At 49.1% G+C, this 24,268-nt stretch overlaps 1 protein-coding gene across 1 annotated transcript in view; it reads left to right on the top strand.

Annotated features, from left to right (window-relative positions):
- Nucleotides 1-101, top strand: part of Syt6 (synaptotagmin 6) — a 39,045-nt gene extending 38,944 nt beyond the window's left edge. The window contains exon 7 of the mRNA XM_048349969.1: nt 76-101. Within this exon, the coding sequence (XP_048205926.1) occupies nt 76-93 (18 nt within the window). The 3' untranslated portion in view covers nt 94-101. The remainder of the gene's footprint in view (nt 1-75) is intronic.
- Nucleotides 102-24,268: the final 24,167 nt, after the last annotated feature.

Raw genomic sequence — 24,268 nt, 5'->3', positions numbered from 1 at the left:
GGTAAGCAAAACCTGAGTCAGAAGTCACAGGGGGCTCAGGAACCAGGCGTTTATTGATTTACAATATCTTACCAGGGGACCCCTCGGTTGTGATTTCATTCACATGGATGCTGCAAGCAGAGGGACTGCACCGGAGTTAGGAGTAAGTACCTGGTGTCAGGTCATTTCTTGCGTTTCCTATCTCCTCCCTCCAGGCAGCGGTGGGCCTGCGCAGGGGCAGGATGGAGTGGAAGGAGCCAGGAAACCAGGATTTCTGGCTTTGTGTCCTGGCTCTGCTCCTCACTCACTGTCTCAACTTGTTTCTTTATTTTCTTACTCGTAAGAAACAAAAACTGGCCAAGCCCCCACAAGCCCACCTCTACTTTTTTGGCCAGTACTGGGGCTTGAACTCAGGGTCTGGGCATGATCCCTTAGCTTTTTCACTCAAGGATGGTACTTCACACGCTGGAGCCGCACTTCCACTTCTGGATTTTTGCTGGTTCATTGGAGATAAGAATCTCATAGACATTCCTGCCTGTCCTGGCTTTGAACCTCGGTCCTCAGATCTCAGCCTCCTGAGTAGTTAGGATGACAGGTGTGAGCCACCAGCTCCTGCCCACCTCCAGTTCTGACCTAGTGGAACTGGTCATGTCTAGGTCATGGAATGGCAATCAACCCTGCCTGACTGTGGAGGCTTTGGTTAGCTGTGTGAGCCTTCAGGCTGGCTTGCTCAGGAAGTGTGAAGGTGCCTGAGGGGGACGGCAGGAGCTGAGTACAGGACTGCATGCTGCTTTCTCCAGCCCGCCTGGTGTCTCCTTTGCTCTGTAGATTTTCCCTTTATTGTGGAGGCAATGCTGGGTGACAGAGGCTTTATCCTTAGATAGCTTAGCTCTGTCTAAAAATGGCTGTGAGATGCAGGCCAGCTTCCTCCATCCAAACACAGGCTGTAGCTTCTCAGCCCGCCATTCCTCAGGGTGGAGATGAAAGGCCTATGGTGTGAAGACAAGGGTGAGACACAAATTCTGTGAACTTAGGCCGCCCCTAGACAGCTTGAGGATATTCCTGGGAGGAGATCCTTGCCCTGGAGACAAGGCAGGGCCAGGCCTGGCTTTTCCATTTCAGGGAGGGAGGAAGGACTCCAGGCTCCCTCCATCACCCATCACCATGCACACTTCCACAGTGGGTTAGAGGCCCACGGGGGCAAGTGGGTCTACGAGGAGAAAGCTGGGGAGGAAGGAGGGGAAGGGGCCACCTCGCCTCACCCCTCACCCTGCAAGCTGGGTGCAAAGGCCTGGAGGATATATTAAGACTGAAGAAGAGAGCTGAACCAAAGCACTATCCATTGGAGTTCTTTGCTATACTAACAGCTCCTAGGCAAGCTGCAAATAATTCATGAGGGGGTTCATGGGCAGTAAGGCCACACTGCAGACTGCCACTAATGTCATCTGTAGCGAGAAAAATGGTGGAAGCACACAGAAATGGTGGAGTGACAGCACCTCATTTACACGTGCACCTGTACACACGTACATACACACATTCACGCATGCATGTGTGCACAACACCATGTTGTAAAGAAAGCTGAGCTTACCTCTGCAGCAGGTGTTGAGTGGAGTCCTCCAGGCCAGGGCGGAGTTTTGGAGTGGGAGCATTCATGCCCTTTGGCCATCGGCAACTGGGTTTCCTCCTCTCCTCAGTGGCAGGGCCGAGGCGCCAGCTTGGACAGCGAGAGTTCAAGCCCATCGCCGAAGCCGCCTCCGACGCCGTGAGGGTGGCCCAGCCGCACCAGGACTCCGCTGTGTTCCTTCCGCACCTGTCCAGTGTCAGCGTCTAGCCAGTGTCCCGTGCAGCCGCGGCCCCGCCGCTCCTGGGTAGCCAGGCCCGGACGTGTGTCCTGGGGCCCGCTCTGTCTTCGTCTTTCCTGTCTCCCAAGGCGACATTGTTGTGGTTTTTGACTTTGTATGAGTCTGCTGTCAAGACAAGAAGCAACAAGCAAATGAACAACAAACAAAAACTAACAAGTAGAAGGGAAAAGCCAAGGATGGAGAGCCAGAAGTCAGTTCTAGAAAACCAGATGTAAAATAGCAGCCTTTCTACAAGAGCGAATTGACTTTCTGAAGCTTCGTCTCCACCAAGCTCGGCAACCTTGGAGGAGGAGGCAGTGGGTGTGGTCGTGGCCACAGTGGGTGTGGCCATGGCTGCGGTGGGTGTATCCATGACTGCAGTGGGTGTGGTCGTGGCCACAGTGGGTTCGGCCGTGGCTGCGGTGGGTGTATCCATGACTACAGTGGGTGTGGTCGTGGCCACAGTGGGTGTGGCCATGGCTGCGGTGGGTGTACCCATGACTGCAGTGGGTGTGGTCATGGACACGGTGGGTCCATGATTGTGGTGGGTGTGGTCATGGCCACAGTGGGTGTGGCCATGCTGCAGTGGGTGGAGTCATAGAAGGACCTTTAACAAGGACAAGGATCACCTTTGGGCCTCTTTGCTGATGTTATGCAAGCCAAAATCTGAACTCCTGATGTGTTGATGTCACAAGACTTCTGCAGTATACAGACCTGTTCTGCTTTTTTCATCAAGTAGAAACATCTTGATTCCTTCCTCACACTCTTTAGGAATGATCCTGCTTAAACTAATCTTGCCATATGTTTTCTGACGCCTCACCACAGTTAATGATGGCATGTGTTTGAATGCAGGATCTCAGTTCTTGAAAATAAGCTTTATCATAAAGAAAAATAGGTACACATGTTTCAGAATGACTTATGCATTATGCGTAGCTTTTTAATTCCACAAAGTATCAAACAGTTCTCTTAAATGCCTAAAGAGATCAAAGGAAAAAAATATCTAGATACAATGTTCTTTTCCAAATGAAGACTTTGGAAACCCAGGCAGCAGATTGAATCTCTCTGGGAAGAACATCTTCTTGGTTAAAGCCAATCATCTTGATCCTAATTTAACTCCACAGACTCTGGGACAATTCTCATCTTAAACTTGAGTTCCATAATGTGTTAAGTACTCTGTGTTTTTTAGTAGTATTGTTTTGTTTTACTGTTAGGTCTCTACCTTAGGCCAAATTCATTTTAGAAAACAAAAAGCTTGAGCTAGTCTGTATTGTAACTGCACATTCCTATAGAGCTAATAGTGGCCTCCTTTCCCAGGCCCCTCTCAGTCTTCATCCTCAGCCCCGATGAACACATGGGGGTGAGTTTCCATTTCAACTTGAGACTACATACTGCCAGTTTCCAGAGTTGTGTGTAGAACTTGCTAGTAGCCACTGGACTGAAAAACCCCTTCTTTCAACAAAGGTCAAGAGCATAAAAGCTCTTCACACACCTTGTGTCTTATTCTTTATATATGTGTGTGCTATAGGACAAGCAACATAATTAAGCAACCCTCACTTGAAGCCAAGTGATCTAGTTTCTCCACTGCTCTAACTTTAGGTAGTGTCTGCTGCCTAAAACAATGAGGCTGGATATGAGCCAGCAGGATAATGTGGTGGTAAGAAAAGTTTTCATGGACAAAAGTAAACGTAGATAGATCTAGACTCTTCTGTGTATGCGCCTAAGGATAGGGACGAATGTATGGAGATAATTTTTCTCCCTAAATGTGTTGTGATGGACGGACCTTCTTAGGGAGGCAGTCCTGCACTTAGCTGTTCTTTAGGGAGTGAGCAAGAGCAAACTCAAGTCATGACAAGGCTCCCAGCAGGTGACAGACTTCATTAGGCTTCTTGACTGTAGACTGAGCCAGCCATCTCAATCACTGAGTGGATGCTGCAGGCTTGCCTCTAGGAAGGGGACAATTGTGTGTCACTAGGAGCCTGGAGGTTGGTGTAAAAGGATCCTCCCAGAGGCAGTCTGTGAGCCCTCGGCAGGGGAGGGCACCCTCTCACCTGTGGCAGAGAGGTTCTGTGGGCTCTTGGCAGGGGAGGGCACTCAGCAGGAATCTCAGAATGGTATTGACCATGTCATCCCCCTGATGCCCAAGTGCTCTCTACCTTGACTAAGTACTCCCAGTGTCAGAAAAGCATTGCCAGGGGCTGGGGATATGGCCTAGTGGCAAGAGTGCCTGCCTCATATACATGAGGCCCTGGGTTCGATTCCCCAGCACCACATATACAGAAAATGGCCAGAAGTGGCGCTGTGGCTCAAGTGGCAGAGTGCTAGCCTTGAGCAAAAAGAAGCCAGGGACAGTGCTCAGGCCCTGAGTCCAAGCCCCAGGACTGGCCAAAAAAAAAAAAAAAGCATTGCCAGAATAGATTATAGACAGCCCCTACACCACCCCTAACCTACTGCCAGTCTTGATAAACTGGGAGTGGGGGCCATCGGGAAAGGTTTTAGTTCCTAGGTCCCCCACCCCCACCTCATTTGTCCCAGGGGAGACTACCCCTCAACCTGACTTGTGACTAGTGCGTGAATCGTTGCTTATCTCATCACCCAACTCAGTATCTGTCCTGTGCAGATGAGAGTAAGTTGAAACAGAAATTTCAGAATAAACAAATTCAAAGTGGATTCATGTCAGCATCCTCTGCCATGAGAAAGTCCTTGAGCAGTGGTTGTAAGCTTTGCCAAAGTTGTGACAGAGACACTGAACATAGATTTTTTTTTATTTGCTGGTCCTGGGGCTTGAACTCGGGGCCTAACCACTGTCCCTGAACCTTTTTCCTCAAGGCTAGCACTCTACCACTTGAGCCACAGCTCCACTTCTGGCTTTTTTTTGGTGGTTAATTGGAGATATGAGTCTCACAGACTTTCCTGCCTGAGCTGGCTTGGAAGCATGATCCTCAGATATCAGCCTCCTCAGTAACCAAGATTACAGGTGTAATCCACCAGCACCCAACTTGCACATAGATTTTTTTTTTTAAGGAAAGAAAGAAAAGAAAAACAAGTTTCTCATCTTTTGGCAGTAGGTCTGGGTAGAAAGATGCCCCCTCCCCCCCTGCACTTACCTGATGTTAATGAATTGGAATTACTGCTTTGTGTCTTCCCATCCCTGTCAAAGCCTGGAATTTTTATTCGATTAAATTTCTGTCTCTTGCCCAATTCTCTTGTCATTTTATGTTCCTGAGATTCTGCAGGCCCTGCATGCAGCATCATAGTGAAGTTTCTGGATTTGTCTTCCTTTGCTATCAACAGCCACATCCCTTCAGTAGAGGTGGATGCTGGGGGCGGGGGGGGGGGGGGGCGGCTGTCTAGCCACAGCTGGAATCCAAAGTGTTTGGGCCACAAGACAGGGCTGCTCCGAAAACCCTGTAGGCACAGCTGGGCACACTTAACACCTGGGGCACAGTGCTTCCTCCCACCAGGAAGAATTCTGCAGATGTTGACAACACACACCTGCCAGAGTTGTGGGGAAGTAGTAATGCAGACTTGAAAATTTAAAAGAGCCTTCCAACTTCAAAGAATGTCCTCCCATAGAATATCCAGCTCCAAGGGGGTTGTTTTTTGTTTTATTTGTTTGGCCCCCTCCCCCACCAATACTGGGGCTTGAATTTAGAATCCAGACACTATCCCATACCATTTTCATTCAAGGCTAGCACTCTACCACTTGAGCCACAGCTCCACTTCCATCTTTTTGCTGGTTAATTGGAGAAAAGAATCTCATGAATTTTCCTGGCTTCAAACCACAATCTTTAGATCTCAGCCTCCCGAGTAGCTAGGATTATAGGTGTGAGCCACCAGACTGTGGCTTCACCTCGTTATTAATTCTTTAGAAGGTAGCCCTTCATTTCTGCACATCCACACCTAAACTTCTGGCACTCTTCAGTGAGCTGAGTGGAATCCCATGGCTATAATTCTAGCCACGGAGGAAGCAGGTCAGGAGGAACAAGGCTTGAGGCCACCTGGAATAATGTTAGTGAGACGACCCCCTCTAAAACTCAACCAGTAGCTATGTGTGGGGTGCATCTCTCATCTGTCATTCTAGCTACATGGAAACATTTAGGAGAGTTGAGGCAGGCCTAGGTAAGCAGGTAAAACCCATCTAGAAAATAATAAAAGAAGGTGGCACTGTGGCTCAAGTGGTAGAGTGCTAGTCTTGAGCTGAAGAGCTCAGGGGCAGTCCCCAGGCCCAGAGTTCAAACCCCACGACCAAAAAAAAAAAAAGTAAAGTTGGGCTGGGAGTGTGGCTTGGTGGTAGAGTGTTTGCCCTGAGTCCCAAGCCCCAGGACTGGCAAAAATAATTAATAATAACAACAGCAGCAGCAGCAGCAATTAATAATAAAAGTAAAAAACCTTAGGGCAGGGCTTGAGAGGTAGAGTGTTAGCCTAGCAATCACAAGATCACTAAGGAGAAAAAAAAGAATGGTTCAACCCAAAGAGTGAAAAGCAGCTTCAGGCCCTGCCTGGTACAGGTGGCTTGTGCCTTCATGCTAACTACCCAGGAGCCACCAGCATGCAGAGGTCAAGGGAAAGAAAAGGTGATGGGGAGGGGCCAATTCATGGAAATTCCACAAATGAACAGATCAAGCCCAGCACCTGGGGCTCACCCTGCTAATCCTACCTACTTAGGAGGTTGAGAGCTGAGGATCAAGGTTCAAAGCCAAATCAGGCAGAAAAGTCTGTGAGACTCCTGTCTCCAATGAGCCAATAAAAGGCCAGAAATAGAAGGGTAGCTCAAGTGTTTGTAAAACACCAGCCAGGCAAGAGTGTAAGTCAAGTCCTAGTCACCTGCATGCGTGCGCACACAGACACACAGACACACAGACACACAGACATACAGACACACACACACACACACACACACACACACACACCTGTTTTTGCCTTCATGGTATCTTGGGGTTAAATGGAAATTTTAGGGTGAAGGTTTCTATTTCTATTACTATCATTTGGATTTTAGAGATTGCAATGAATCTATGGATCACTTTGCGTATTGACAGAGATGTCACCCCTGAAAGCATAGGTCCCGGCCATCCCAGAGGACCATGCGAAGATAATCACAGGCAGGAGAAGAAGGTTCATAAGGAGGCTTATTAGTGGGGCCATAGTTCCCACGGGAGAGGGAGCTACATGGCGTCTGCACCTTATCCAGGTGGCAGCTTCTCTCTGGGGGTTAAGGGGAAGTAGTTAGGTAGTGAGTAGGAGTGGCTCATTAGGTATGGGTGGATCTGGGGGCTAGTGGGAGGAGCTGAGGACCTGAGACTAGGAAAATGCTAACAACCCCAGGGTGACATGTGCTCCCATTCTGTCCACAGGTTCACCTCCCACTAGGCCCACAGAGGACCCTATAGTTCTGGACCTTAGTGCAGGGCCAGGCACAGTTACAGATGTCAGACCAAACTCTTACCAATAAAACTCAACTGTAGCCATGCATTCGTGACTCACACCTATCATCTTAGCCACTTGTAAGACTGAGATCTGAGGATCGTAGTTTAAAGTCAGCCTAGGCAGAAAGGGCCATGGGACTCTTATTTCCAATTAGCCACTAGAAAACTGGAAGTGGCACTGTAGCTCAAAGTGGCAGAGCACTAGCCTTGAGCAAAAAAAGCTCAGGGACAGTAGCCAGGCCCTGAGTTCAAACCCCACAACCAACAGAAACAGAACAAAAACTTCAGCTCTACAACCTAGCTCCTCCCTCCTGCCCCACCTCCTCCCAGCATTCTCAGGAACTTTAGGGGCTTGAACCCGAGCTCAAGATATCCATTATGGTCTTTTATCTTTTTTGTTTTTACATAGTCACTAATGTATCCAGTCACAAACATGTGTTGAGCACTATAGTATATGTCAGATAATGTTAATTTATACGAGGCCTGAGCATATGCACATTAATAGCAACAATAACTAATAGACAACACTAAATTCTTACAATCTGCCAGGCCTTTTTCTAAGTGCTTGGGATGCATACACTCACAGATTCTGCCCTCAGTCCTAAAGGCTAAGGAACTTGCCCAAGGTCACAAAACCAAACCCAGGATACTAAAACACAGAGCTCACAGCGGCCAGCAGGACGCTAAGCTTATTTCTAATGAAACACAGAGCTTTCAGGAGCTCCAGGGGAGAAAATGGCCACATAAACAGAAACCTGCTCTCTGGGCCATGTTAGACATGCACCAGAGATTGGAGGCCTCTTCCAGAAGGACCTCCTGTGTGCCTGGGCGCCACCCGCCATGGCACACCCGTGGGCCATCTGGTCATGCACCCTTCCTTGGGTGCTCTGGTCTCCTCCCTTCCTGGGCAGGGAGCTCACAATGGCCTCTTAGAGAATCACAGTTACACACATTAACTTGACACTGTGATCTACCCGTTATGGCCAGCCACAGCCAGTCATCATATTTTCTACAGTGTTGGAGGAGAGGGGAAGCTTGGTGCTACCTGGCAGCTCTACCAGAAAGCAGCATGCACCCGGGGTGGGGTGTGTCCCTGCACCACATATGGCTCTAAACACAACTTGGGCCATTGGACCTGGAGAAAAGGTGACCCCATGACAACCCCGGGGGAGAGGGCAGCCAGCATGCAGAGGGCTCAGAGGAGCCCAAAGTGGCCTGCACCACCCCAGTGAGCTTTCACACCCAGTACCTGAGCCATCTCAGCTGAGAACACATGCTGAGAGGCAGTACATGGGCCTTGCCTCAAGGCTACATTTTGTCCCCTGCAGTTTGGTGACACACCAGGTGTTATGGGGACCTGGAGCACCCTGTGGGCAGGAGCCCCTGCCTTTCCTGACATGGCACTGCTTTTCTCCGTGGCTTCATTGGGGAGTCTGTGCCCAGGAAGGTTAGACGTCCCTTCAGGCATGGGCAGTGAGGAGCCAGAAGACGTGTAGCCAGGAAGTCTAGGAGCTTCTGGAGATGCAAGTCTCTGAGAGGACTGAGGAGTGCTTAACCACAGCTGAAAGGCCTGCAGCCCTTCGTTCCCTGAAGAAATCAAAGAACCAGACGAGCCTCATATCTGCATACCTTAAATTGCCTGTAACTTCCTCTTCCCAATCATCCAGATGTGCCTGACTCAGAGCCAAGGTAATCCTGGAGCTGTTGGGCTCCCACCTGATCTGCCCAGCCCCTGCCAGGGATGCAGGGGTGACTGTGGCCCTCAGCTTATTCAACCCCAATGCCTGCCTGTTGTAGAATGCCATGTTTCCTGCCACATTTGCCAGGTAGGGGTGGACTTTACTTTGACATCAATATATTTGGTAACTTCAAGCACCTAGAGCCAGCAATCAAGAAACCTGTGATTCAACTTCTTGAACTCCCTCCATCTTGTTATGGTTTGAATATCCACCATGTCTGATATACCATGAACACACTATCAGATGAGGCTGCCCTGTTCCTAGACTTCTGTCCCACAGAACCGTGAGGCAAATTCTCTCTCTCTCTCTCTCTCTTCTCTCTCTCTCTCTCTCTCTCTCTCCCCTCCCCTTGCTCTCTTGCTCACTGGCTTGCTCTCACCCCTCACTTTCCTTCCTTCCTTTTCTTCCTTCCTTTTCTTTCTTCTATCTTTCTGTCAGTGCTGGGGCTTGAACTCAGGGCCTAGGTACTGTCCCTTGGCTTTTTCACTCGAGTCTGGTGCTCTACCACTTGAGCTACAACTCCACTTCTGGCATTTTGCACATCCACTGGAGATAAGAGTTTCATGGATTTTTCTGCCCAGGCTGGCAGGCATGAGCCACCAGTGCCAGGCCATTTTTTTTTCTTGATAAACTCCTCAGTCTGCAGCATTCTGTTATAGAGCAGAGAGTAGACAGAGCTAGCTGCCCTCCCCAGCAGACCATGTGCCTTCTCTGGGGAGCAAGGGATCTGGCAGCTGTGGCAGTTGAGGTCGGCTCAGTTTTCCGGACAGTCTCGGAAGGCCATGCCTTCACAAGCGGGCAACTTGAGAACCAAGGAAAGAACCACTGTGCTGCTGTACAGTGGAGAGAGGGTGAGAGAAGCAGGAGGGAGGGTGCGAGGAAGAAACCAAGTGGCTGAGTAATTAATTTAGAATAACTTAAGCACTGAGCGCTAACAAAAGTGGTGACATTTAATGAATGTCAGTCGCTATCTCACCCTTTCTAGCCGTCTTTTGAAATGTCAGATGGCTCCCAATTCTGTCTTTGTGGGGCTTGGAAGGTGTGGGCTACATCTCTCAGCAGCCTGGCCTCTGCCCAGTGGGTTAGCATGGCACAAACTCCTGAAGCAGAAGTCACCAGCTGTGGTGATGGAGACGACACCTGGCACCTAGACAGCGGGTGTGAGCCTCTCTCCCCCCCTTCTCCCACCCAACCTCTGCACCAGGAGAGGTGCAGGTGTTCTACCATCTGCCCCTCCATGCCACCACCTATGCCCTCCAACTGTCTCCAAGTTTTCAGGAGAAAACCTGAGCTGAACTCTGGAAAGGAAGCGGGCGATGAGAACCTCTGGAGACTCGGGCTCCAGGAATTTCAGAGACGAAGCAGGTAACAAACATGCTGGAGAAGGACTATGAAGACATAGCACTCCGAATCCTGTCCCACCCAGAGTCCTCAGTCCCTCCACCATGCGGGCTGTAGGGAGAAGGAAGGAACAACTAAGGCTGCAGAGACTGGGGCTCCCTGGCCCTGGAAGTGGCCTAGGCTGTCACTTGCTCACCCTTTTTCCCCCACCTCCACCCAGTATTTATTCTGTCAAGCTGTAAGTTCATTGTTCAGTTGTTTCTATCCTTGGACTGTGGTGAAGAGTGAGTACAGCCATGAACCCAGACATGCAGGGTCTTTCTGCACCCTGACTTGCCATCCTTGGATGCATGAAGGCAGGTTTGGCCTCTTAATGCATACTCCTGCCCAGTGTCCTGCATGTTAGACACAACTCAGATCTCTCTGCTACAGCAGCCTGGGCTGGCTCATCTCAGCCTCCAAAGCCATGAGCTAAATTCATTTTCCTTATAAATGGTTCGAATTTTCTGTGGACTAGACAGCACCATCTGTCCTCCATCTGCCCTGAGTTCTGCCCCTCCATTTTGTCCCTGCCTGTCCGGTGCCCATATCTTCTTTATAGCCTGATTATGTTCTATCTCCCTGCCTGGAGCCACAGCCCCTAGTACTGAGGAGGTGCCTGGCGTGCTGCAGGCATCTCACAAGTGTTTGTGGGAGTGGATGGGTAGGGGACTTCTACAGGCCAAAATAACACTCATTACCATGGCCCAGAATTATCCAGTGCCATCACAGACCAGAGCACCACCTCCGACATTCCAAGTGCTCCCACTGCCCTGCAGTCTTGAATGCCATGGACACCCTACAAGGCCACCAGGAGGAAGGCCACGTTCATCCTACAAGGCCACTGGGAGGAAGGCCACGGACACCCAGGCTTCTCCCATCAGCCCCAATTCGGCCCAGGAAATTTGGCCCATGTCAGGAAGAGTCAGCATACTCCCTCCCTGCCCCAGTTCCCCTCCCTCCTGCCCTCCCTGCCTCAGCTCCCCTCCTTCCTGCCCCAGATCCCCTCCCTCCTGCCCTCCCTCCCTTAGCGGTTCCCAGACCAGCGTGTCTGATGATGGATACTTTCAATATTTTCTCCATTCTACTCAGAAGGTTTGATTACAAACCGGACCATCAGGAGAGGGTAATTAGGCAGCTTTTTCCTGATGAGGTGGGAGGATCCACAGGTGTAAGCAAGGATCTGGGTCCCAGTGTGCATGTAATTAAGTATCTGTTCTGTTCACACATTGGATGCCAGCTTCCTCCCCAGTCCCAATGTGGGTAAAGGAGAAGGCCAAGGGAATGCCACCTTCAAAACACATCAACAAAACCCAGCAGCCCAACCCCTGGCCTTCCTCAGCCTCCTCTGCATGCATAGCCTTAGATTATGCAAAAGAGAACAGAGAACACTGGAGAGACAGCTCAACAACCCAGGCAGACAAAAGGACTGGAGGAAGGGAAGGAATATTTAAACCTCAGCTAGGCGATAGCTTCCAGTCACTCCATTTAAATCCTAACAAGGCCAGTGTTCCGAGATAACAAAGGCCAATGTGTTTAATTAAAGGTATAAATGGTAGAACTATAAGACAGGAGCTTTCATGAACTATTAATGAGGTGGATGGGAAACCTCTAAAAATAAACCAAGACAAGTTGAAAGGGTAATTAGGAGTGCAAAAATAAACAGAGGGTGTCAAGTGGAATGAAGTTCATTGCAAAGGCTTTAGCAACACTCCTCAGTAGGTAGGGAAGGAGAGAGAGAGAGAGAGAGAGAGAGAGATACTTCAACTTGCCTTTGACTTGTGTGTGAACTCCAGACCTCGACACTCTCCCAAACTTTTTCTTCTAAGGCTGGTGCTCAAAATGGGAACCCCACCCCACCTCCACTTCTGGCTTTTTGATGGTTCAGTGGAGCTAAGAACCTCAGACTTCCCTGCCCAGGCTGGCTTTGAACTAACTGTAGCCCTCAGATCTCAGCCTCCTGCATAGTTAGGATTATAGGCGCCTACCTGCCTTTGACTTTTAAAAGCAATTTTGAGTGGCTTCCACAACCATCACACAGAGCCACTGCAAGGCAGGCTATGCCTTATTGAACAGGAAGTCCACAAAGAGACTTGAGCAAATATTAATGATGAGAAACATTAAGAGCTGAGGGATAAAAATCAATCAGACCCTGCATTTGAGTTGATTACTTAGAATTGTCTTTCCGTGCGTGGGTGCAAGGCTGCACACACACTCCACACGCACAAACAAATCTCCATGTGTCTGTGCAGTTTGCAGCCAGGGCCAATTGCACATGAATAGAGTGGGTAGTTGCCACCCCTTGAGGTGGATTTTAGATGCTCTTAATTCCGCTCCCCTCCCCCTCCCAGTATCTCTCCCTTTTCCTTGACTGCAAGCTTGGAAGTTATTAGGAGGCTCCCATAATATTATTCTCTAGCAGGTGCACAGTAAGAACTGTGGTTGAGATTGCTTTCAGTTTGTGTAACTCAAACAATCTGATTGCATAACCTTTATTCCACAAAATACCATCTACCATCCCTACCCACTACCCATCTCCAACTAGTAAAATCAAATGTGGGGGAGGAAGTGAAGCTGTGGCTCAAGTGGTAGAACGCCATCCTTGAGCAAAAAAGCCAAGGGAGAGTATGAGTTCAATCCCCAGTGCCAGCATGCATACACATGTGCGTGTGTGCGCGCGCGGGCACACACACACACACACACACAATGTTAAGCACAGATACCTCATGCCTATAATCCTAGCTACTCAGGAGGCTGAGATCTGACAATCATGGTTCAAACCCAGCTTGAGCAGACAAATCTACAAGACTCTTATCTCCAACTAACCAGAAAAATGCCAGAAGTGGAGGAATAGCTCAAATGGTAGAGCATCAGCTTTATGTGAAAAAGCCAAACCAGAGTGTAAAGGCCCTGAGTTCAAGCACGTACTGGCACAAACAATCATAAAACAAGGTAAATCTGTGGCTGTTATCTGGATGTCCTGACAGTGGGAACTGGATTGGGGGGGGGGTGACTCTAGAGCAGAGGCCTCTTCCTGCCCCAGTCTCCTGGGGTTGGGGGCCACAGGCTCCAAGTTTCCTCTTCAGTGTCAAGAGAAAGCATCTGCTTTGAAGGCTAGCCATTCAGCCCAGACAACAGAAGTCACAGGATCGGCTGCCCTGGGGAGATGAGCACCCCAGGCTCTGGGCTGGAGCACCACAGAGTGAAGGGACCTGAGAGCTGACCCTCCTCCCCATGTCATTGGACAGGCCAAGAAATGAAGGCAGGTCTGTTTCCTTCCATGGATCACCTGACTAGTTCATAGAACCATGTCTCTATACAAACACTTTTAAAGATGCTTTGACCCAATCTGGTTACATTTACAGCTGTGAGTCATATGTGGTTTTTGTCTTGTTTGGGTTTGGTTTTTGTTTCTTGTGCTTGAACTCAGGGCCTCATGCTCTTGCACGGCTCTTTTGCGCAAAGCTAGTGCTTTGCCACTTGAGCCACAGCTCCACTTCTGGCTTCTTTGCTGGTTAGAGTTAAGAGTCTCAGACACAGGCTGGGGTCAAACCCCAATCCTTGGACCTCAGCCTCCTAGCCTGGTGCTGGTGGCTTGTACCTGTAGTCCTAGCTACTCAGGAGGCTGATATCTGAGGGTCATGGTTCAAAGCCAGCCCTGGCAGGAAAGTCCATGAGACTCTCATCTCCAATAAACCACTCAAAACCCAGAAGTGGTGCTGTAGTTCAAAGTGATAAAGTGCTAGCCTTGAACAAAAGAGCTCAGGGATGCTGGGTATTAGTGGCGTAGGCCTGTAATCCTACCTACTCAGAAGGCTGAGATCTGAGACCAATCCATGCAGGAAAGTCCATGAGACTCATCTCCAATTAAGCCAGAAAATGGGAAATGGTGCTGTGGCTCAATTGGTAGACTACTTAGCTTTGAGCGAAAAAGCTCAGGGACTAGTCCAGGCCCAGAGTTCAAGCCCCACAACCAACAACAACAACAAAATCTCAGCCTCCTGAGTATCTAGGATTCCAGGTGTGAGCCACTGGTGCCCAGATAAATCATACACCTTCTCCCCACAGGAGACAACTGGAAGTCATGTTCCTGTCTTCACAGATCACCTCCAAGACTGTTTGCGGGCTCCAGAGTCCACAATGTTCAAATTCCATCCACGCTTGTGGGTGGCTGGTAGCATGTCATAAACTCCTTTTCCTCCCAAACAATCCTTTCCCAATGGCCCAAATATCTATCTCGGTCAATCAGAGCTTTAGCTTTGGCCCTAAAAACTCAATGAGGCAGAAAATTAGGACTAGACCATAGTTTGGCAAGGACTATTAGTCTCCGAACTTAGCTCTGAGTATTCAGAGAGCTCCAGCTACAGGCAAAATAGTCTCCCTGCACCAAATTACATAATCACCCTGCTTTTCCTGTGTGCTGATAGGCAGACGTTCCCGACACAGCACTGACTTTCTGCTGAGAGCCTTTAGCTGAGGTTATAAGCAATAAATAACCCTCTGTCTTCTTGGTACTCCCAAGTCTCCGACCACTGCACCTGAGGGTGCAGGTGGTTGGGGTCTCAGGGCTGACTTGATGGTGACAATTGGTTATTTTTCCATTATAACTTTACAGGCTGGAGATTTCTTGTCATGTAATTTAAATTTTTTTTTTACCTCATTCTAGTGATTTCACAATGAGCTTCACACTGTAAAAAATCTAGAACTTGAAACACCCATTTCTGGCAATAATTTATACTCAAAAGAAGTGCAGTCTAAAAACCGAACCCTTAGCAAATAAATATTTATATTATATGCACACTAGCTATCTATATGGAGAGAGAATCTGACCATGTGGAATCCGTATTTCTGCACCCCAATTCTTCTCCCTTCAGTGCTCCTCCAAGTAGATATGTCTTTCTCTCCTTCCTCCATGTCCCAGCCACATGGCATTGAATGGACTCTTTTCACCTCCCAAACATCTCTTTAATCTAAGCCCCCTCTGCAGCCCTCCCCATTACAATCTTACTGGTTATGTCACAGCAGCCCCTCCATCTGTCCTTTCAGTCCCCATCCCAGGACATGGTGTCTGATCGCATCCTTCTCTGCTTAAAACCATGCAGTGCTCCACTGTCCAGCACCGCTGGACATCTGCCTTCCAGCCCCTGCCTGGCTTCACATTGAGGGCTGTCCTGACCTAGGGACAGCTCTCAGAATTCACATCTGTATGTCCCTAGCCACTCTGTCGCTGATGGCCCTGTTGCTAGCCGCCCTGTTGCTGGCTGCCCTGTTGCTGATCACCCTGTTGCTGGCCTCCCTGGCCCTGGCCACCATGTCGCTGGCCACCCTGTTGCTGACTGCCCTGTTGCTGGCTGCCCTGCTCTGTCCTAGGTGCACTGTGGCACCATTCTGGTTGTATATTGTGTGTCCAGTCTCCTGCTCTATGTATGCCACAGGGACTTAAGTACCTTCAGGGCCGACAGTTTTGTTGTTGTTTGCTGTTGTGCTGGTACTGGGTCTTGAACTTGGGGCCTTATACTCTTCCCTGTGCAAGGTAAGGGTCTTGGGATTTTCCTGCCCAGACTGGCTTCAATCCTCAGATTTCAGACTCCTGAGTAGCTAAGATTAGTCATGAGACACCAACTCCCAGATTCAATAGTTTTACTGAGCAAAAAAGACTCTTTACCTGCATATATATATATATATATATATATATTATCTATAGTCAGATACATGTACTATATAAGCACATACATGATGGTTGTGTCAGACATGTAACAAGCAATACATGTGTCGACATACAATATGTAATATAGGCACTCCATGCAGGCACGTCTTTGCTATTATGATGACTAATGTCCTTGGAGGGTCTTTTATTCTGTGAGGAATAATCACAAGTCATCTCATGGGTCATCCCAGAAAACTCCTTACAAAATCTTCCCAGCCCTAGGACAATGACAACAAAAAAAGGAAGGGAGGGAAGGGGAGAAGAAGAGGGGAGTGCTGCTCTTACTGACCTAGGATGGAAATATTCTTTGAAGGAACTCTACGATTAGCTGTTGATGTGGCCAGGGCTCCCGTAGGCTGGCAGATAGCAGTCTTTGGAGCAGGGAAACGCACAACAGTAAACAAGTTCTTAGTAGAGATATGATTAGCTGGGGTGTGAAGATAGCTCATACGCGTAATCCTAGCTACTCAGGAGGCTGAGATCTGAGGATCACCATTCCAAACCATCCTGGACAGGAAAGTCCATGAGGCTCTTATCTCCGATAAACCACTCAAAAACCAGAAGTGGAGCTGTGGTTCAAGTGGCAGGGTGCTAGCCTTGAGCACAAAAGCTCAGAGACAGAACCCAGGCTCTGAGTTCAGGTCCCATGCACACACATACACACTGTGAACAGGGAGGCTGGGACCCTGTCTCAGGATGGACACACTGACCCAGGTGGGGGGCTATGGGAACGTTCCAGAGCTGGTGGCTGCTTCTTGGCCCCAGTGGCTGGTGTTCCTGCCGTGAGCATGGGCACCTCCATCCCTGGGTGATGGTTTATGATGCTGCCTAGTGGCACATGGCTTTCCTGAGTGAGGATTAGATACTACGCAACAAGCTCAGTGAGTGGCTGAAAAGCCATTGACCAGTCAGGTACAGGGTGACCTAATTTTTGAGGGAACAGCATGACAAGTTAGGCCAAGCAGAGGAAAGAAACCGGAGGTCGGAATGGGCAAGAGGATTAATCCAGGCAAGGTAAAGGGCACCTGCCTGCCAGGCAGGACAAGCTCTGCTTCCCTCCTGTCCAGCTGGACTGCAAGCACTGCTCTAAACTGGTCTTGGCCTCTGCCCCACACTGCTCTTGGCCTCTGCCCCATGACCATGAGGCACTGCTATTGTTAGTGCTTTGGTTATTTGTTTTTGTTTGTTTGTTTTGTGCTGGTCCTGGGGCTTGAAATCAGGGCCTGGGTGCTGTCCTTTAGTTGTTGTTGTTGTTGTTGTTTATCAAGACTGGTGTTCACCACTTGAGCCATAGCCCCACTTGTCTTTTTAGTGGTTAATAAGAGTCTCTCGTACTGGGCACCAGTAGCTCAGATCTGTAATCCTAGCTACTCAGGAGGCTGAGATCTCAGGATTCTGGTTTGAAGCCAACCTGGTCATGAAAGTCTGTGAGACTCTTATCCTCAATTAACTACTCAGAAAGAGCCGGAAGTGGTGCTGTGGCTCAAGTAGTAGAGTGCTAGCCTTGAGCAAAAGAATATCAGGAACACCAGGCCCTGATTTCAAGCCCAGGACTGGCAAGGAGAAAAAAGTCTCTCAGATTTATCTGCCCAAGCTGCCTTCCAACCGAGGTCTTTAGATCTTAGCCTCCTGAGTAGATAGGATTACAGGCATGAGCCACCCACGTGGTTATTATTTTAATGCCAAGACCTTTGAGCATGTTAGCAACAACAACAAAAATCTTTGCACATTGGGGGGAAAAACCTGGCTCCATTAAATAATACCTGGGAAACCAACCAATGCCAGGCGCACAGTGACAGATGCACAGCTCCGTTTGTATTACCAGTTGTAACAAAAGGAAAATGCATGCACTGAAAACAAACAGCTCCCACAAACATCCCTGCCTGAGGCAGATCTCAGGCAGGCAGGAGCTCTCTGCAGCATCCAGAGCTCCCCAAACACTGACCTAGTGGTTCCCCAGCTAGTGTGTGTGCGCGCAAAACTGCTCTGCCCACGGATAAGTCTAAGATTTATATTCCTGGGCTCCACTGCTGAAATACACTGGCACACGGCCTGGTATGGAAAAACCAATGATTCCAGGAGCCAGTACACCAGAGGCTCAGCTTGTAGTGTGGACTGTCCACGTCCTCAAGAGCCCATGGCTGAAGACCCATTCTTCACAGAGGGATTGGGTGCTGGGGCATTCTGAGGGGTGCAGGGACCTCCTTCACATCTCTCTTTGCTTCCTGCTGTCTTGGCGTGAAAGGCCTCCCACATGCTCCAGCTACAACCTGCTGTGACATCACTGTGTCACCAAGGCCATCAAGTGACATGGCCCAAAGCCTCTGAAAGCATGACACGAGAAAACTTCCTTCTTTCTAAGTTGTCTCCAAGCTGACTGGCTGGTCTATGCAGTGAAATTACAGCATTTCCAGTGGGCCCAAACTTGTGAGTATTAATGAACTGTCAGTCAAGCCCCAATTCCCAAGACATAAATTTGACCTCTGTCATACATAATTTGAGAGCCTTGGTTCCCTGCTTTGCCATACCCACTGTGGAGAGCTCAGTTTTTAAGAATGCCAGCCCTGATGTGGAGTGACAGGATGCCATGCTCCCAAAGAGGCCAAGAGCAGTGGACACGCAGTGCTACACACATTCGGGGCTCATGCCATGTAACTCCAGTAGCCCCTATTAATTCTTAAGTGACTAGAACAACAAACACGCAGTTTTTTTGTGCCAGTACTGGGTCTTGAACTCAGGGCCTCATGCTCTCACTTGCTTTTCTTCCCTCAAGGCTGGCTCTCTACCACTTGGGCCACAGCTCCACTTCCAGTTTGTTGGTATTTAACTGGAGATAAGAGTCTCACAGACTTTTCCTGCCCAGGCTGGCTCTGGACTACAGTCCTCAGATTTCAGCCTCCCAAATAGCCAGGATTACAGGCATGAGCACCAGCACTTAGCTGCATGTGTATTTTTGCTTTGGAAGCTTCTCTTGACGTTTCAGAGCAGGAAAGGTGCAAGATGGTTTTATACATGTACACACAGTAATATGTAACTGATATATGTGTGTATGCATTTGTATACATGTATATAATATGCAATATATAATATGTAATTATGTAATATATGTGTGTGCATAATATGTGTGATACATATTCATCATGTAAATTACACATGTATATGTGCATGTCTGCCTCTGTCACAGTCTCCTTTTTACCCTTCTCTTATGATGGTATCACTGTCAGTGCTGCTGTAAAGGCACCAAGCGCCCCTTCCTCTCTCTCTCCTCTTTTTGGAGCAGATGTATACTTTCCCATGGTTTCTCCTGAGCACCCACTTGCCTGAGGAGAGATTAACGTGTTTCAGAATAATGCAAAAAGCAATAAGAAGCTAATGTTTTGTTATTGACATTTAAAATGAGACCCCCTCAGCAAGGCACTGATGTTTTGATTCAGGCTTGAGAGGCAGAATTGCCCTTTTGCTCCGACTCAGGGATCAATTGCTGGCTGACCCAGGTTCTGCACTTGCCTGGGGTATGAATTTCTCTCTAGCTCTGTCTCCTCATCTGTAAAATGGTGTAGGAATTGTGCCCAGCTCGGGACACTGTTAGGTCACACAAAGCATCATTCAACAAATGATTGTCGATTTCTTGAAGAAGCAAGCACATTGCCAGGCACTAGTGGGTCACATCTGTAACCATAGCTACCCAGGAGGCTGAGGTCTGAGGATGGCAGCACAGTTCAAAACCAGCCTGGGCCCCCAGGCACCCCAAAATACAAATTTCATCATGGCACTCTGCCTAAAATGACACAATGGCACTAGAAGGGTTTTCTCTTCTTCTAAGTTTAAATTTTACTACAATTTTGTTTAAACTGTAAAAGGGAAGCTGTGTTAACACATTGTACATTGACCTAGTTTCACAGCAGAAATTACATAGCACTGATTAAAACCTAGTACAATATTTGGAAAGTTAAGAGGAAACAGAGAACGCAAAGAAAAAATAATGAAGGCAAATGAATCATTAAATTATAGCAAATATGTTCCTTTTAACATTACTTTCTCAGTGTAATGAGGATAATGCATGCACTCTGCTAAAGATTTTAATTGCACAAAAGGCCACTCACTCACTGAGCAACGGAGCTTCGGTGTCTCCTTTACCTCTCCGTAAGATGAGGATAATGATGTTGGTGCTGACCTCCTACAAAGGGTTGGGAGATGGTCAGATGAGATCATGGGAACACAAACACTTGGCAGGTTTGCCTGAGAGAGGGGAGGTCTTGAGTTCCCAGAATTCATCACACTCTGTCCTTGCTGCCCAGCAAAGCACACCACAGCTCATCACAGGATGGCATCAGAGAGAGAAAACAAAGTCGGGCACTGGTGGCTCACATCCTAGCTTCTCGGGAAGCTCAGCTCTGAAGATCAGAGTTCAAAGTCCGTGAGACCCTTATCTCCTATTAACCAGTATAAGCCAGACATGCTCTCCAACTATATGGCTGTGACCCAGCAGGCCACTCTGCCAGGTGGACATCTGGCAGGGCTGTAGACCACCAAAGGCCCACAAAACCATCTTGTGTGTGATAATAGATTCTCCGATAATTGTTAATTATTTTGTACAGCCGGTGATTGATATTATTCATTCATTCATGCCAGTCCTAGGGCTTGAACTCAAGGTCTGGCACTCTCCCTTATTTTTCACTCCACCACTTAAGCCACACTTTCACTTCCAGTGTTTTGCTGGTTATCTGGAGGGTCTCATGGATTGTCTGCCATGGCTGGCTTCAAACTGTGATCCTCAAATCTCAGCCTCCTGAGTAGCTAGGTTGGCAGGTGTGAGCCAACGGTGGCCAACAGGTTTCCTTTTATTTGAGATGGGGCTCTCTCTGTGTACACAGGCTGGTCTTGAACTCTGGATCCTCCATCCTCAGCCTCTGTAGGTTTGAATCATGAGCATGCAGCACCCCACCCAGCAGCTCACAGGAGATTTAGTCCCGCAGCTCCTCATCTGCACAGCAGAGGGATGCGAGTGGCTACTTCTTGCATTATCTTGAGTGTTCAATGGGGCCACCAGCGTGAAAGAGCTCAGCGCATGGCAGTTGCACATGTGCAGCCCATGGAAACCAGGGCCCAGCTGGACGTCCACCCCCTGAATCTCCTCCTGGTGCCCTCCTTCCCCTTGGCTCTGCTTGCGGTTCCACCATTCATTCGGGAGAGTGGCAGGGCTCTGACAGCCGGCCACGGCCCTTGGTGGGCAGCACAAAGTTCCTCCCATAGCCAGTGCCTCTGCTAGCGCCAGCAGACCTTGGGTCCTCCTTGCCATGCCTTCCCTGGCCCTGGGGCATCATTCCCCCCCCCGGCCCCCCTCCTGCAAAGGCTGCTTTCTAGCATAAGGCATCTCCAGGTAACCCAGAAGTTTCCATCTGAATGGAGACTGAGGACACTGCCTTGGCATCATTTCCCTAGTCCCCAAGCTCTCTTTTTGCGACCTCTCCTTTCTGCCCACCCCACTTCCATATCCTGCTTCTGGCAGCTCTGCCCCCCTCGGCCGAAGTTCCCAGCCTGAAGGGCACCTGGCTACAGAAATCACCAACACACTCCAGGCCCAGGCCCAGGCCCGGCTGCCAGCTCTACCCATTCTCTCTCAGACCCAGTTCCCTCCCCCACCACCCGGGCCTCCCCAAGCTGGGGTTTGTCCCTCTGTCTGTCCACCCACCCCATGCACCTGAGCCTAAATCCTGGTGAATACTGTGCTTTGAGGCCTGGAGAAATCAGTGTTTGGAATGGTGCTGATCCCATGGTGCTGGTAACCGGGCAACCCACACACGGGAGTCCACAGGGTCCTGCCACTGCTGTGTCCCAGGGCTGCGATTTCTCTGAATTTCCCAAACCTGCAAGGACAACATACATTCCTGCAGGGGGAGGCAAGCCCCCTCCCCCCAACTCCCTCCCAGAAACCAGTGAGAAGTAATTCCACCTAAATCCCAAATCTCATCACCCAGAAGTAACCAGCAGCCAGGCGGCCCTCGTGGGGCTCTCCACTCACCACCCTGCCTCCCCTCCCCCACTCCGCCCCAATTTCCTTCATCTACTTAGCAACCGGAGCCATTAACTCCAGAAACTAATTTGTAAAGAAAACAACGCAAGTAGTCAACATCTAGCTAAGGATTCCCATGGCAGCTCCTGCAGGACTGGGGGGCTGGAGGGCTTAGAGCAGGCACCTGCAGAGAAATGCCCCTTAGCAGCCCAGCCACAGGGTGGCCGAAAGCATGCAGGGGCCACCCCAGGTGGGCATGATTTATCCTGCAAATGGGGTTGCTAATAGCCAGCTGGCCGGAGCCAAGGGAAGCCCATGGGGCCATGCCAGGATGCATGCTTGCTTACTTTGGAGCCCTGCTATTTGGAAAAGGGCTGAAAGGAAAACAAAGCTGGAGCTTTCATGTATTGATGCCAGCAAGGGCAGGCTGGCGGTGTTTGCTAGGCCTCTCAGAGACCACCAACCTTGCAGGAAGGGGAATTCTGAGAAGAACCATTCTCGCTGGACAGGCAGGGACTGGAGGCAGGTAGGGCACAGCTGGAGTCGTCTGTGAGTCACTGGTGCGGGGCAGAAATAGATCATGACCCACTGCCCTTGTCTCAGCCTTCTCATGGCCTCTGTGCCCAGGGCTCTGAGCAGGGATAGCCCCGGGCTCCACGAAGCTGAGCTAGCTCATACTGGTCCTTCCCATTCCAAGGGCAAGTGATTCAAAGCCAAGGACAACCGGGATTGGCCCAGCACTGGTGGCTGCAATCCTAGCTACCAAAGAGGTTGAGATCTGAGGATGATGCTTCAAACCCAGTCCAGACAGTAAGTCTGGACTCTTATTTCCAATTAATACCCAAAAGCCGGAAGTGGAGATGTGACTCAAGTGGTATAGTGCCAGGCTTGAGCACAAGAGCTCAGGGATAGCAGCCAGGCCTTGAGTTCAAGCCCTAGAACCAACACACACACACACACACACACACAACCTTGACCTGCCTCACCTTGGGACCCGACTGAGAAATCAAGCTCAAATATTCCAATACTTCCTGCACTTTTCATTCCCTCCTCGGCTGAGAACACATCTGGCTCCCCTGCCAGTCATTCTACAGCTCTGACCACTCGACTGCTTAGGAAAATGAGATTTTCCTGCCACAGGAGGCAAAAAAAAAACACAACTAAGAATTATTTTTAATTAAATATGTGTTTGATATTATTCTCAGATGCATTACATCTATTTGTAATAAATGGAAGTGGATTTGCATTGCTTGAAAATTAATTTCTTTTACCCCCTTCCCCCCAAGTACTCTATTTTTTTCCTGACCCATTGACTTTGAAGCCTTTCCAAGAACTCAAATCCACAAGCAGGCTCTGGTGGCTCATGCCTGTAATCCTAGCTACTTGGGAGGCTGAGGTTTGGAGAGTAGTCGTTTGAAGTCATCCCAGGTAGAAAATTCCACAAACCCCTTCCTTCTCAACCATAGGACTGGGCACAGTGGCACACATCTATCACCTCAGCAACGATGGGAAGCCTAAAATAGGAGGATCTCAGCAGGAGCATGCCTGAGCAGGAAGCAAGATACTATCGCAAAAATTACACACACACACACACACACACACACACACACACACACACACACACACACACACACAAGCTGGAGGCTTGTCTTGTCAGTAAAGTACCTGCCTAGTGAGTTCAAGAGCCTGAGCTCATGAAAATCCGGGGGGACTGTAGCAGGCAGGCTCAGCAAAGGGGAGCCTTGGATGATGAACTCCAGTCCTGCTGCTAGGACTCTGAGAACATCCCTCACACAGGACACAAGTCTCGACTAGCCTCACATTGTTGAAATGACTCGAGTCTGGATCTATAATATGTTGCTTTCTTTTTTCTTCCTTCCAGAAGCCTGATCGGAGATCACAGAATCCTTAGATCTTAATTACTTAATTCTCAAACCCTGGTAATGGAGGTAGTGGTCCTAGCACTATTTTCAGTTAAGGTATGAATGATGGTGATGATAATGATGGTGGTGATGGTGGTGGTGGTGATCATGATGATGCAGGGTGGAGAAGAAAGGTAAGGAAGAAGAGGAAATGGAAAAGGCAGAGCTGGCATTTCCTGAACATTTACCACTGTCGGGCATTGAGGTAGGCACCTTAGGGACTCAATGACAGGTCCTTCCACAAGCCATTCAGGACCAGTAGTG

This window comes from Perognathus longimembris, chromosome 7 (genome assembly GCF_023159225.1).
Source record: "Perognathus longimembris pacificus isolate PPM17 chromosome 7, ASM2315922v1, whole genome shotgun sequence".
Taxonomy (NCBI): domain Eukaryota; kingdom Metazoa; phylum Chordata; class Mammalia; order Rodentia; family Heteromyidae; genus Perognathus; species Perognathus longimembris.
Note: the sequence above shows the minus strand (reverse complement) of the source record. Positions and strands in the feature narration are given on the sequence as shown.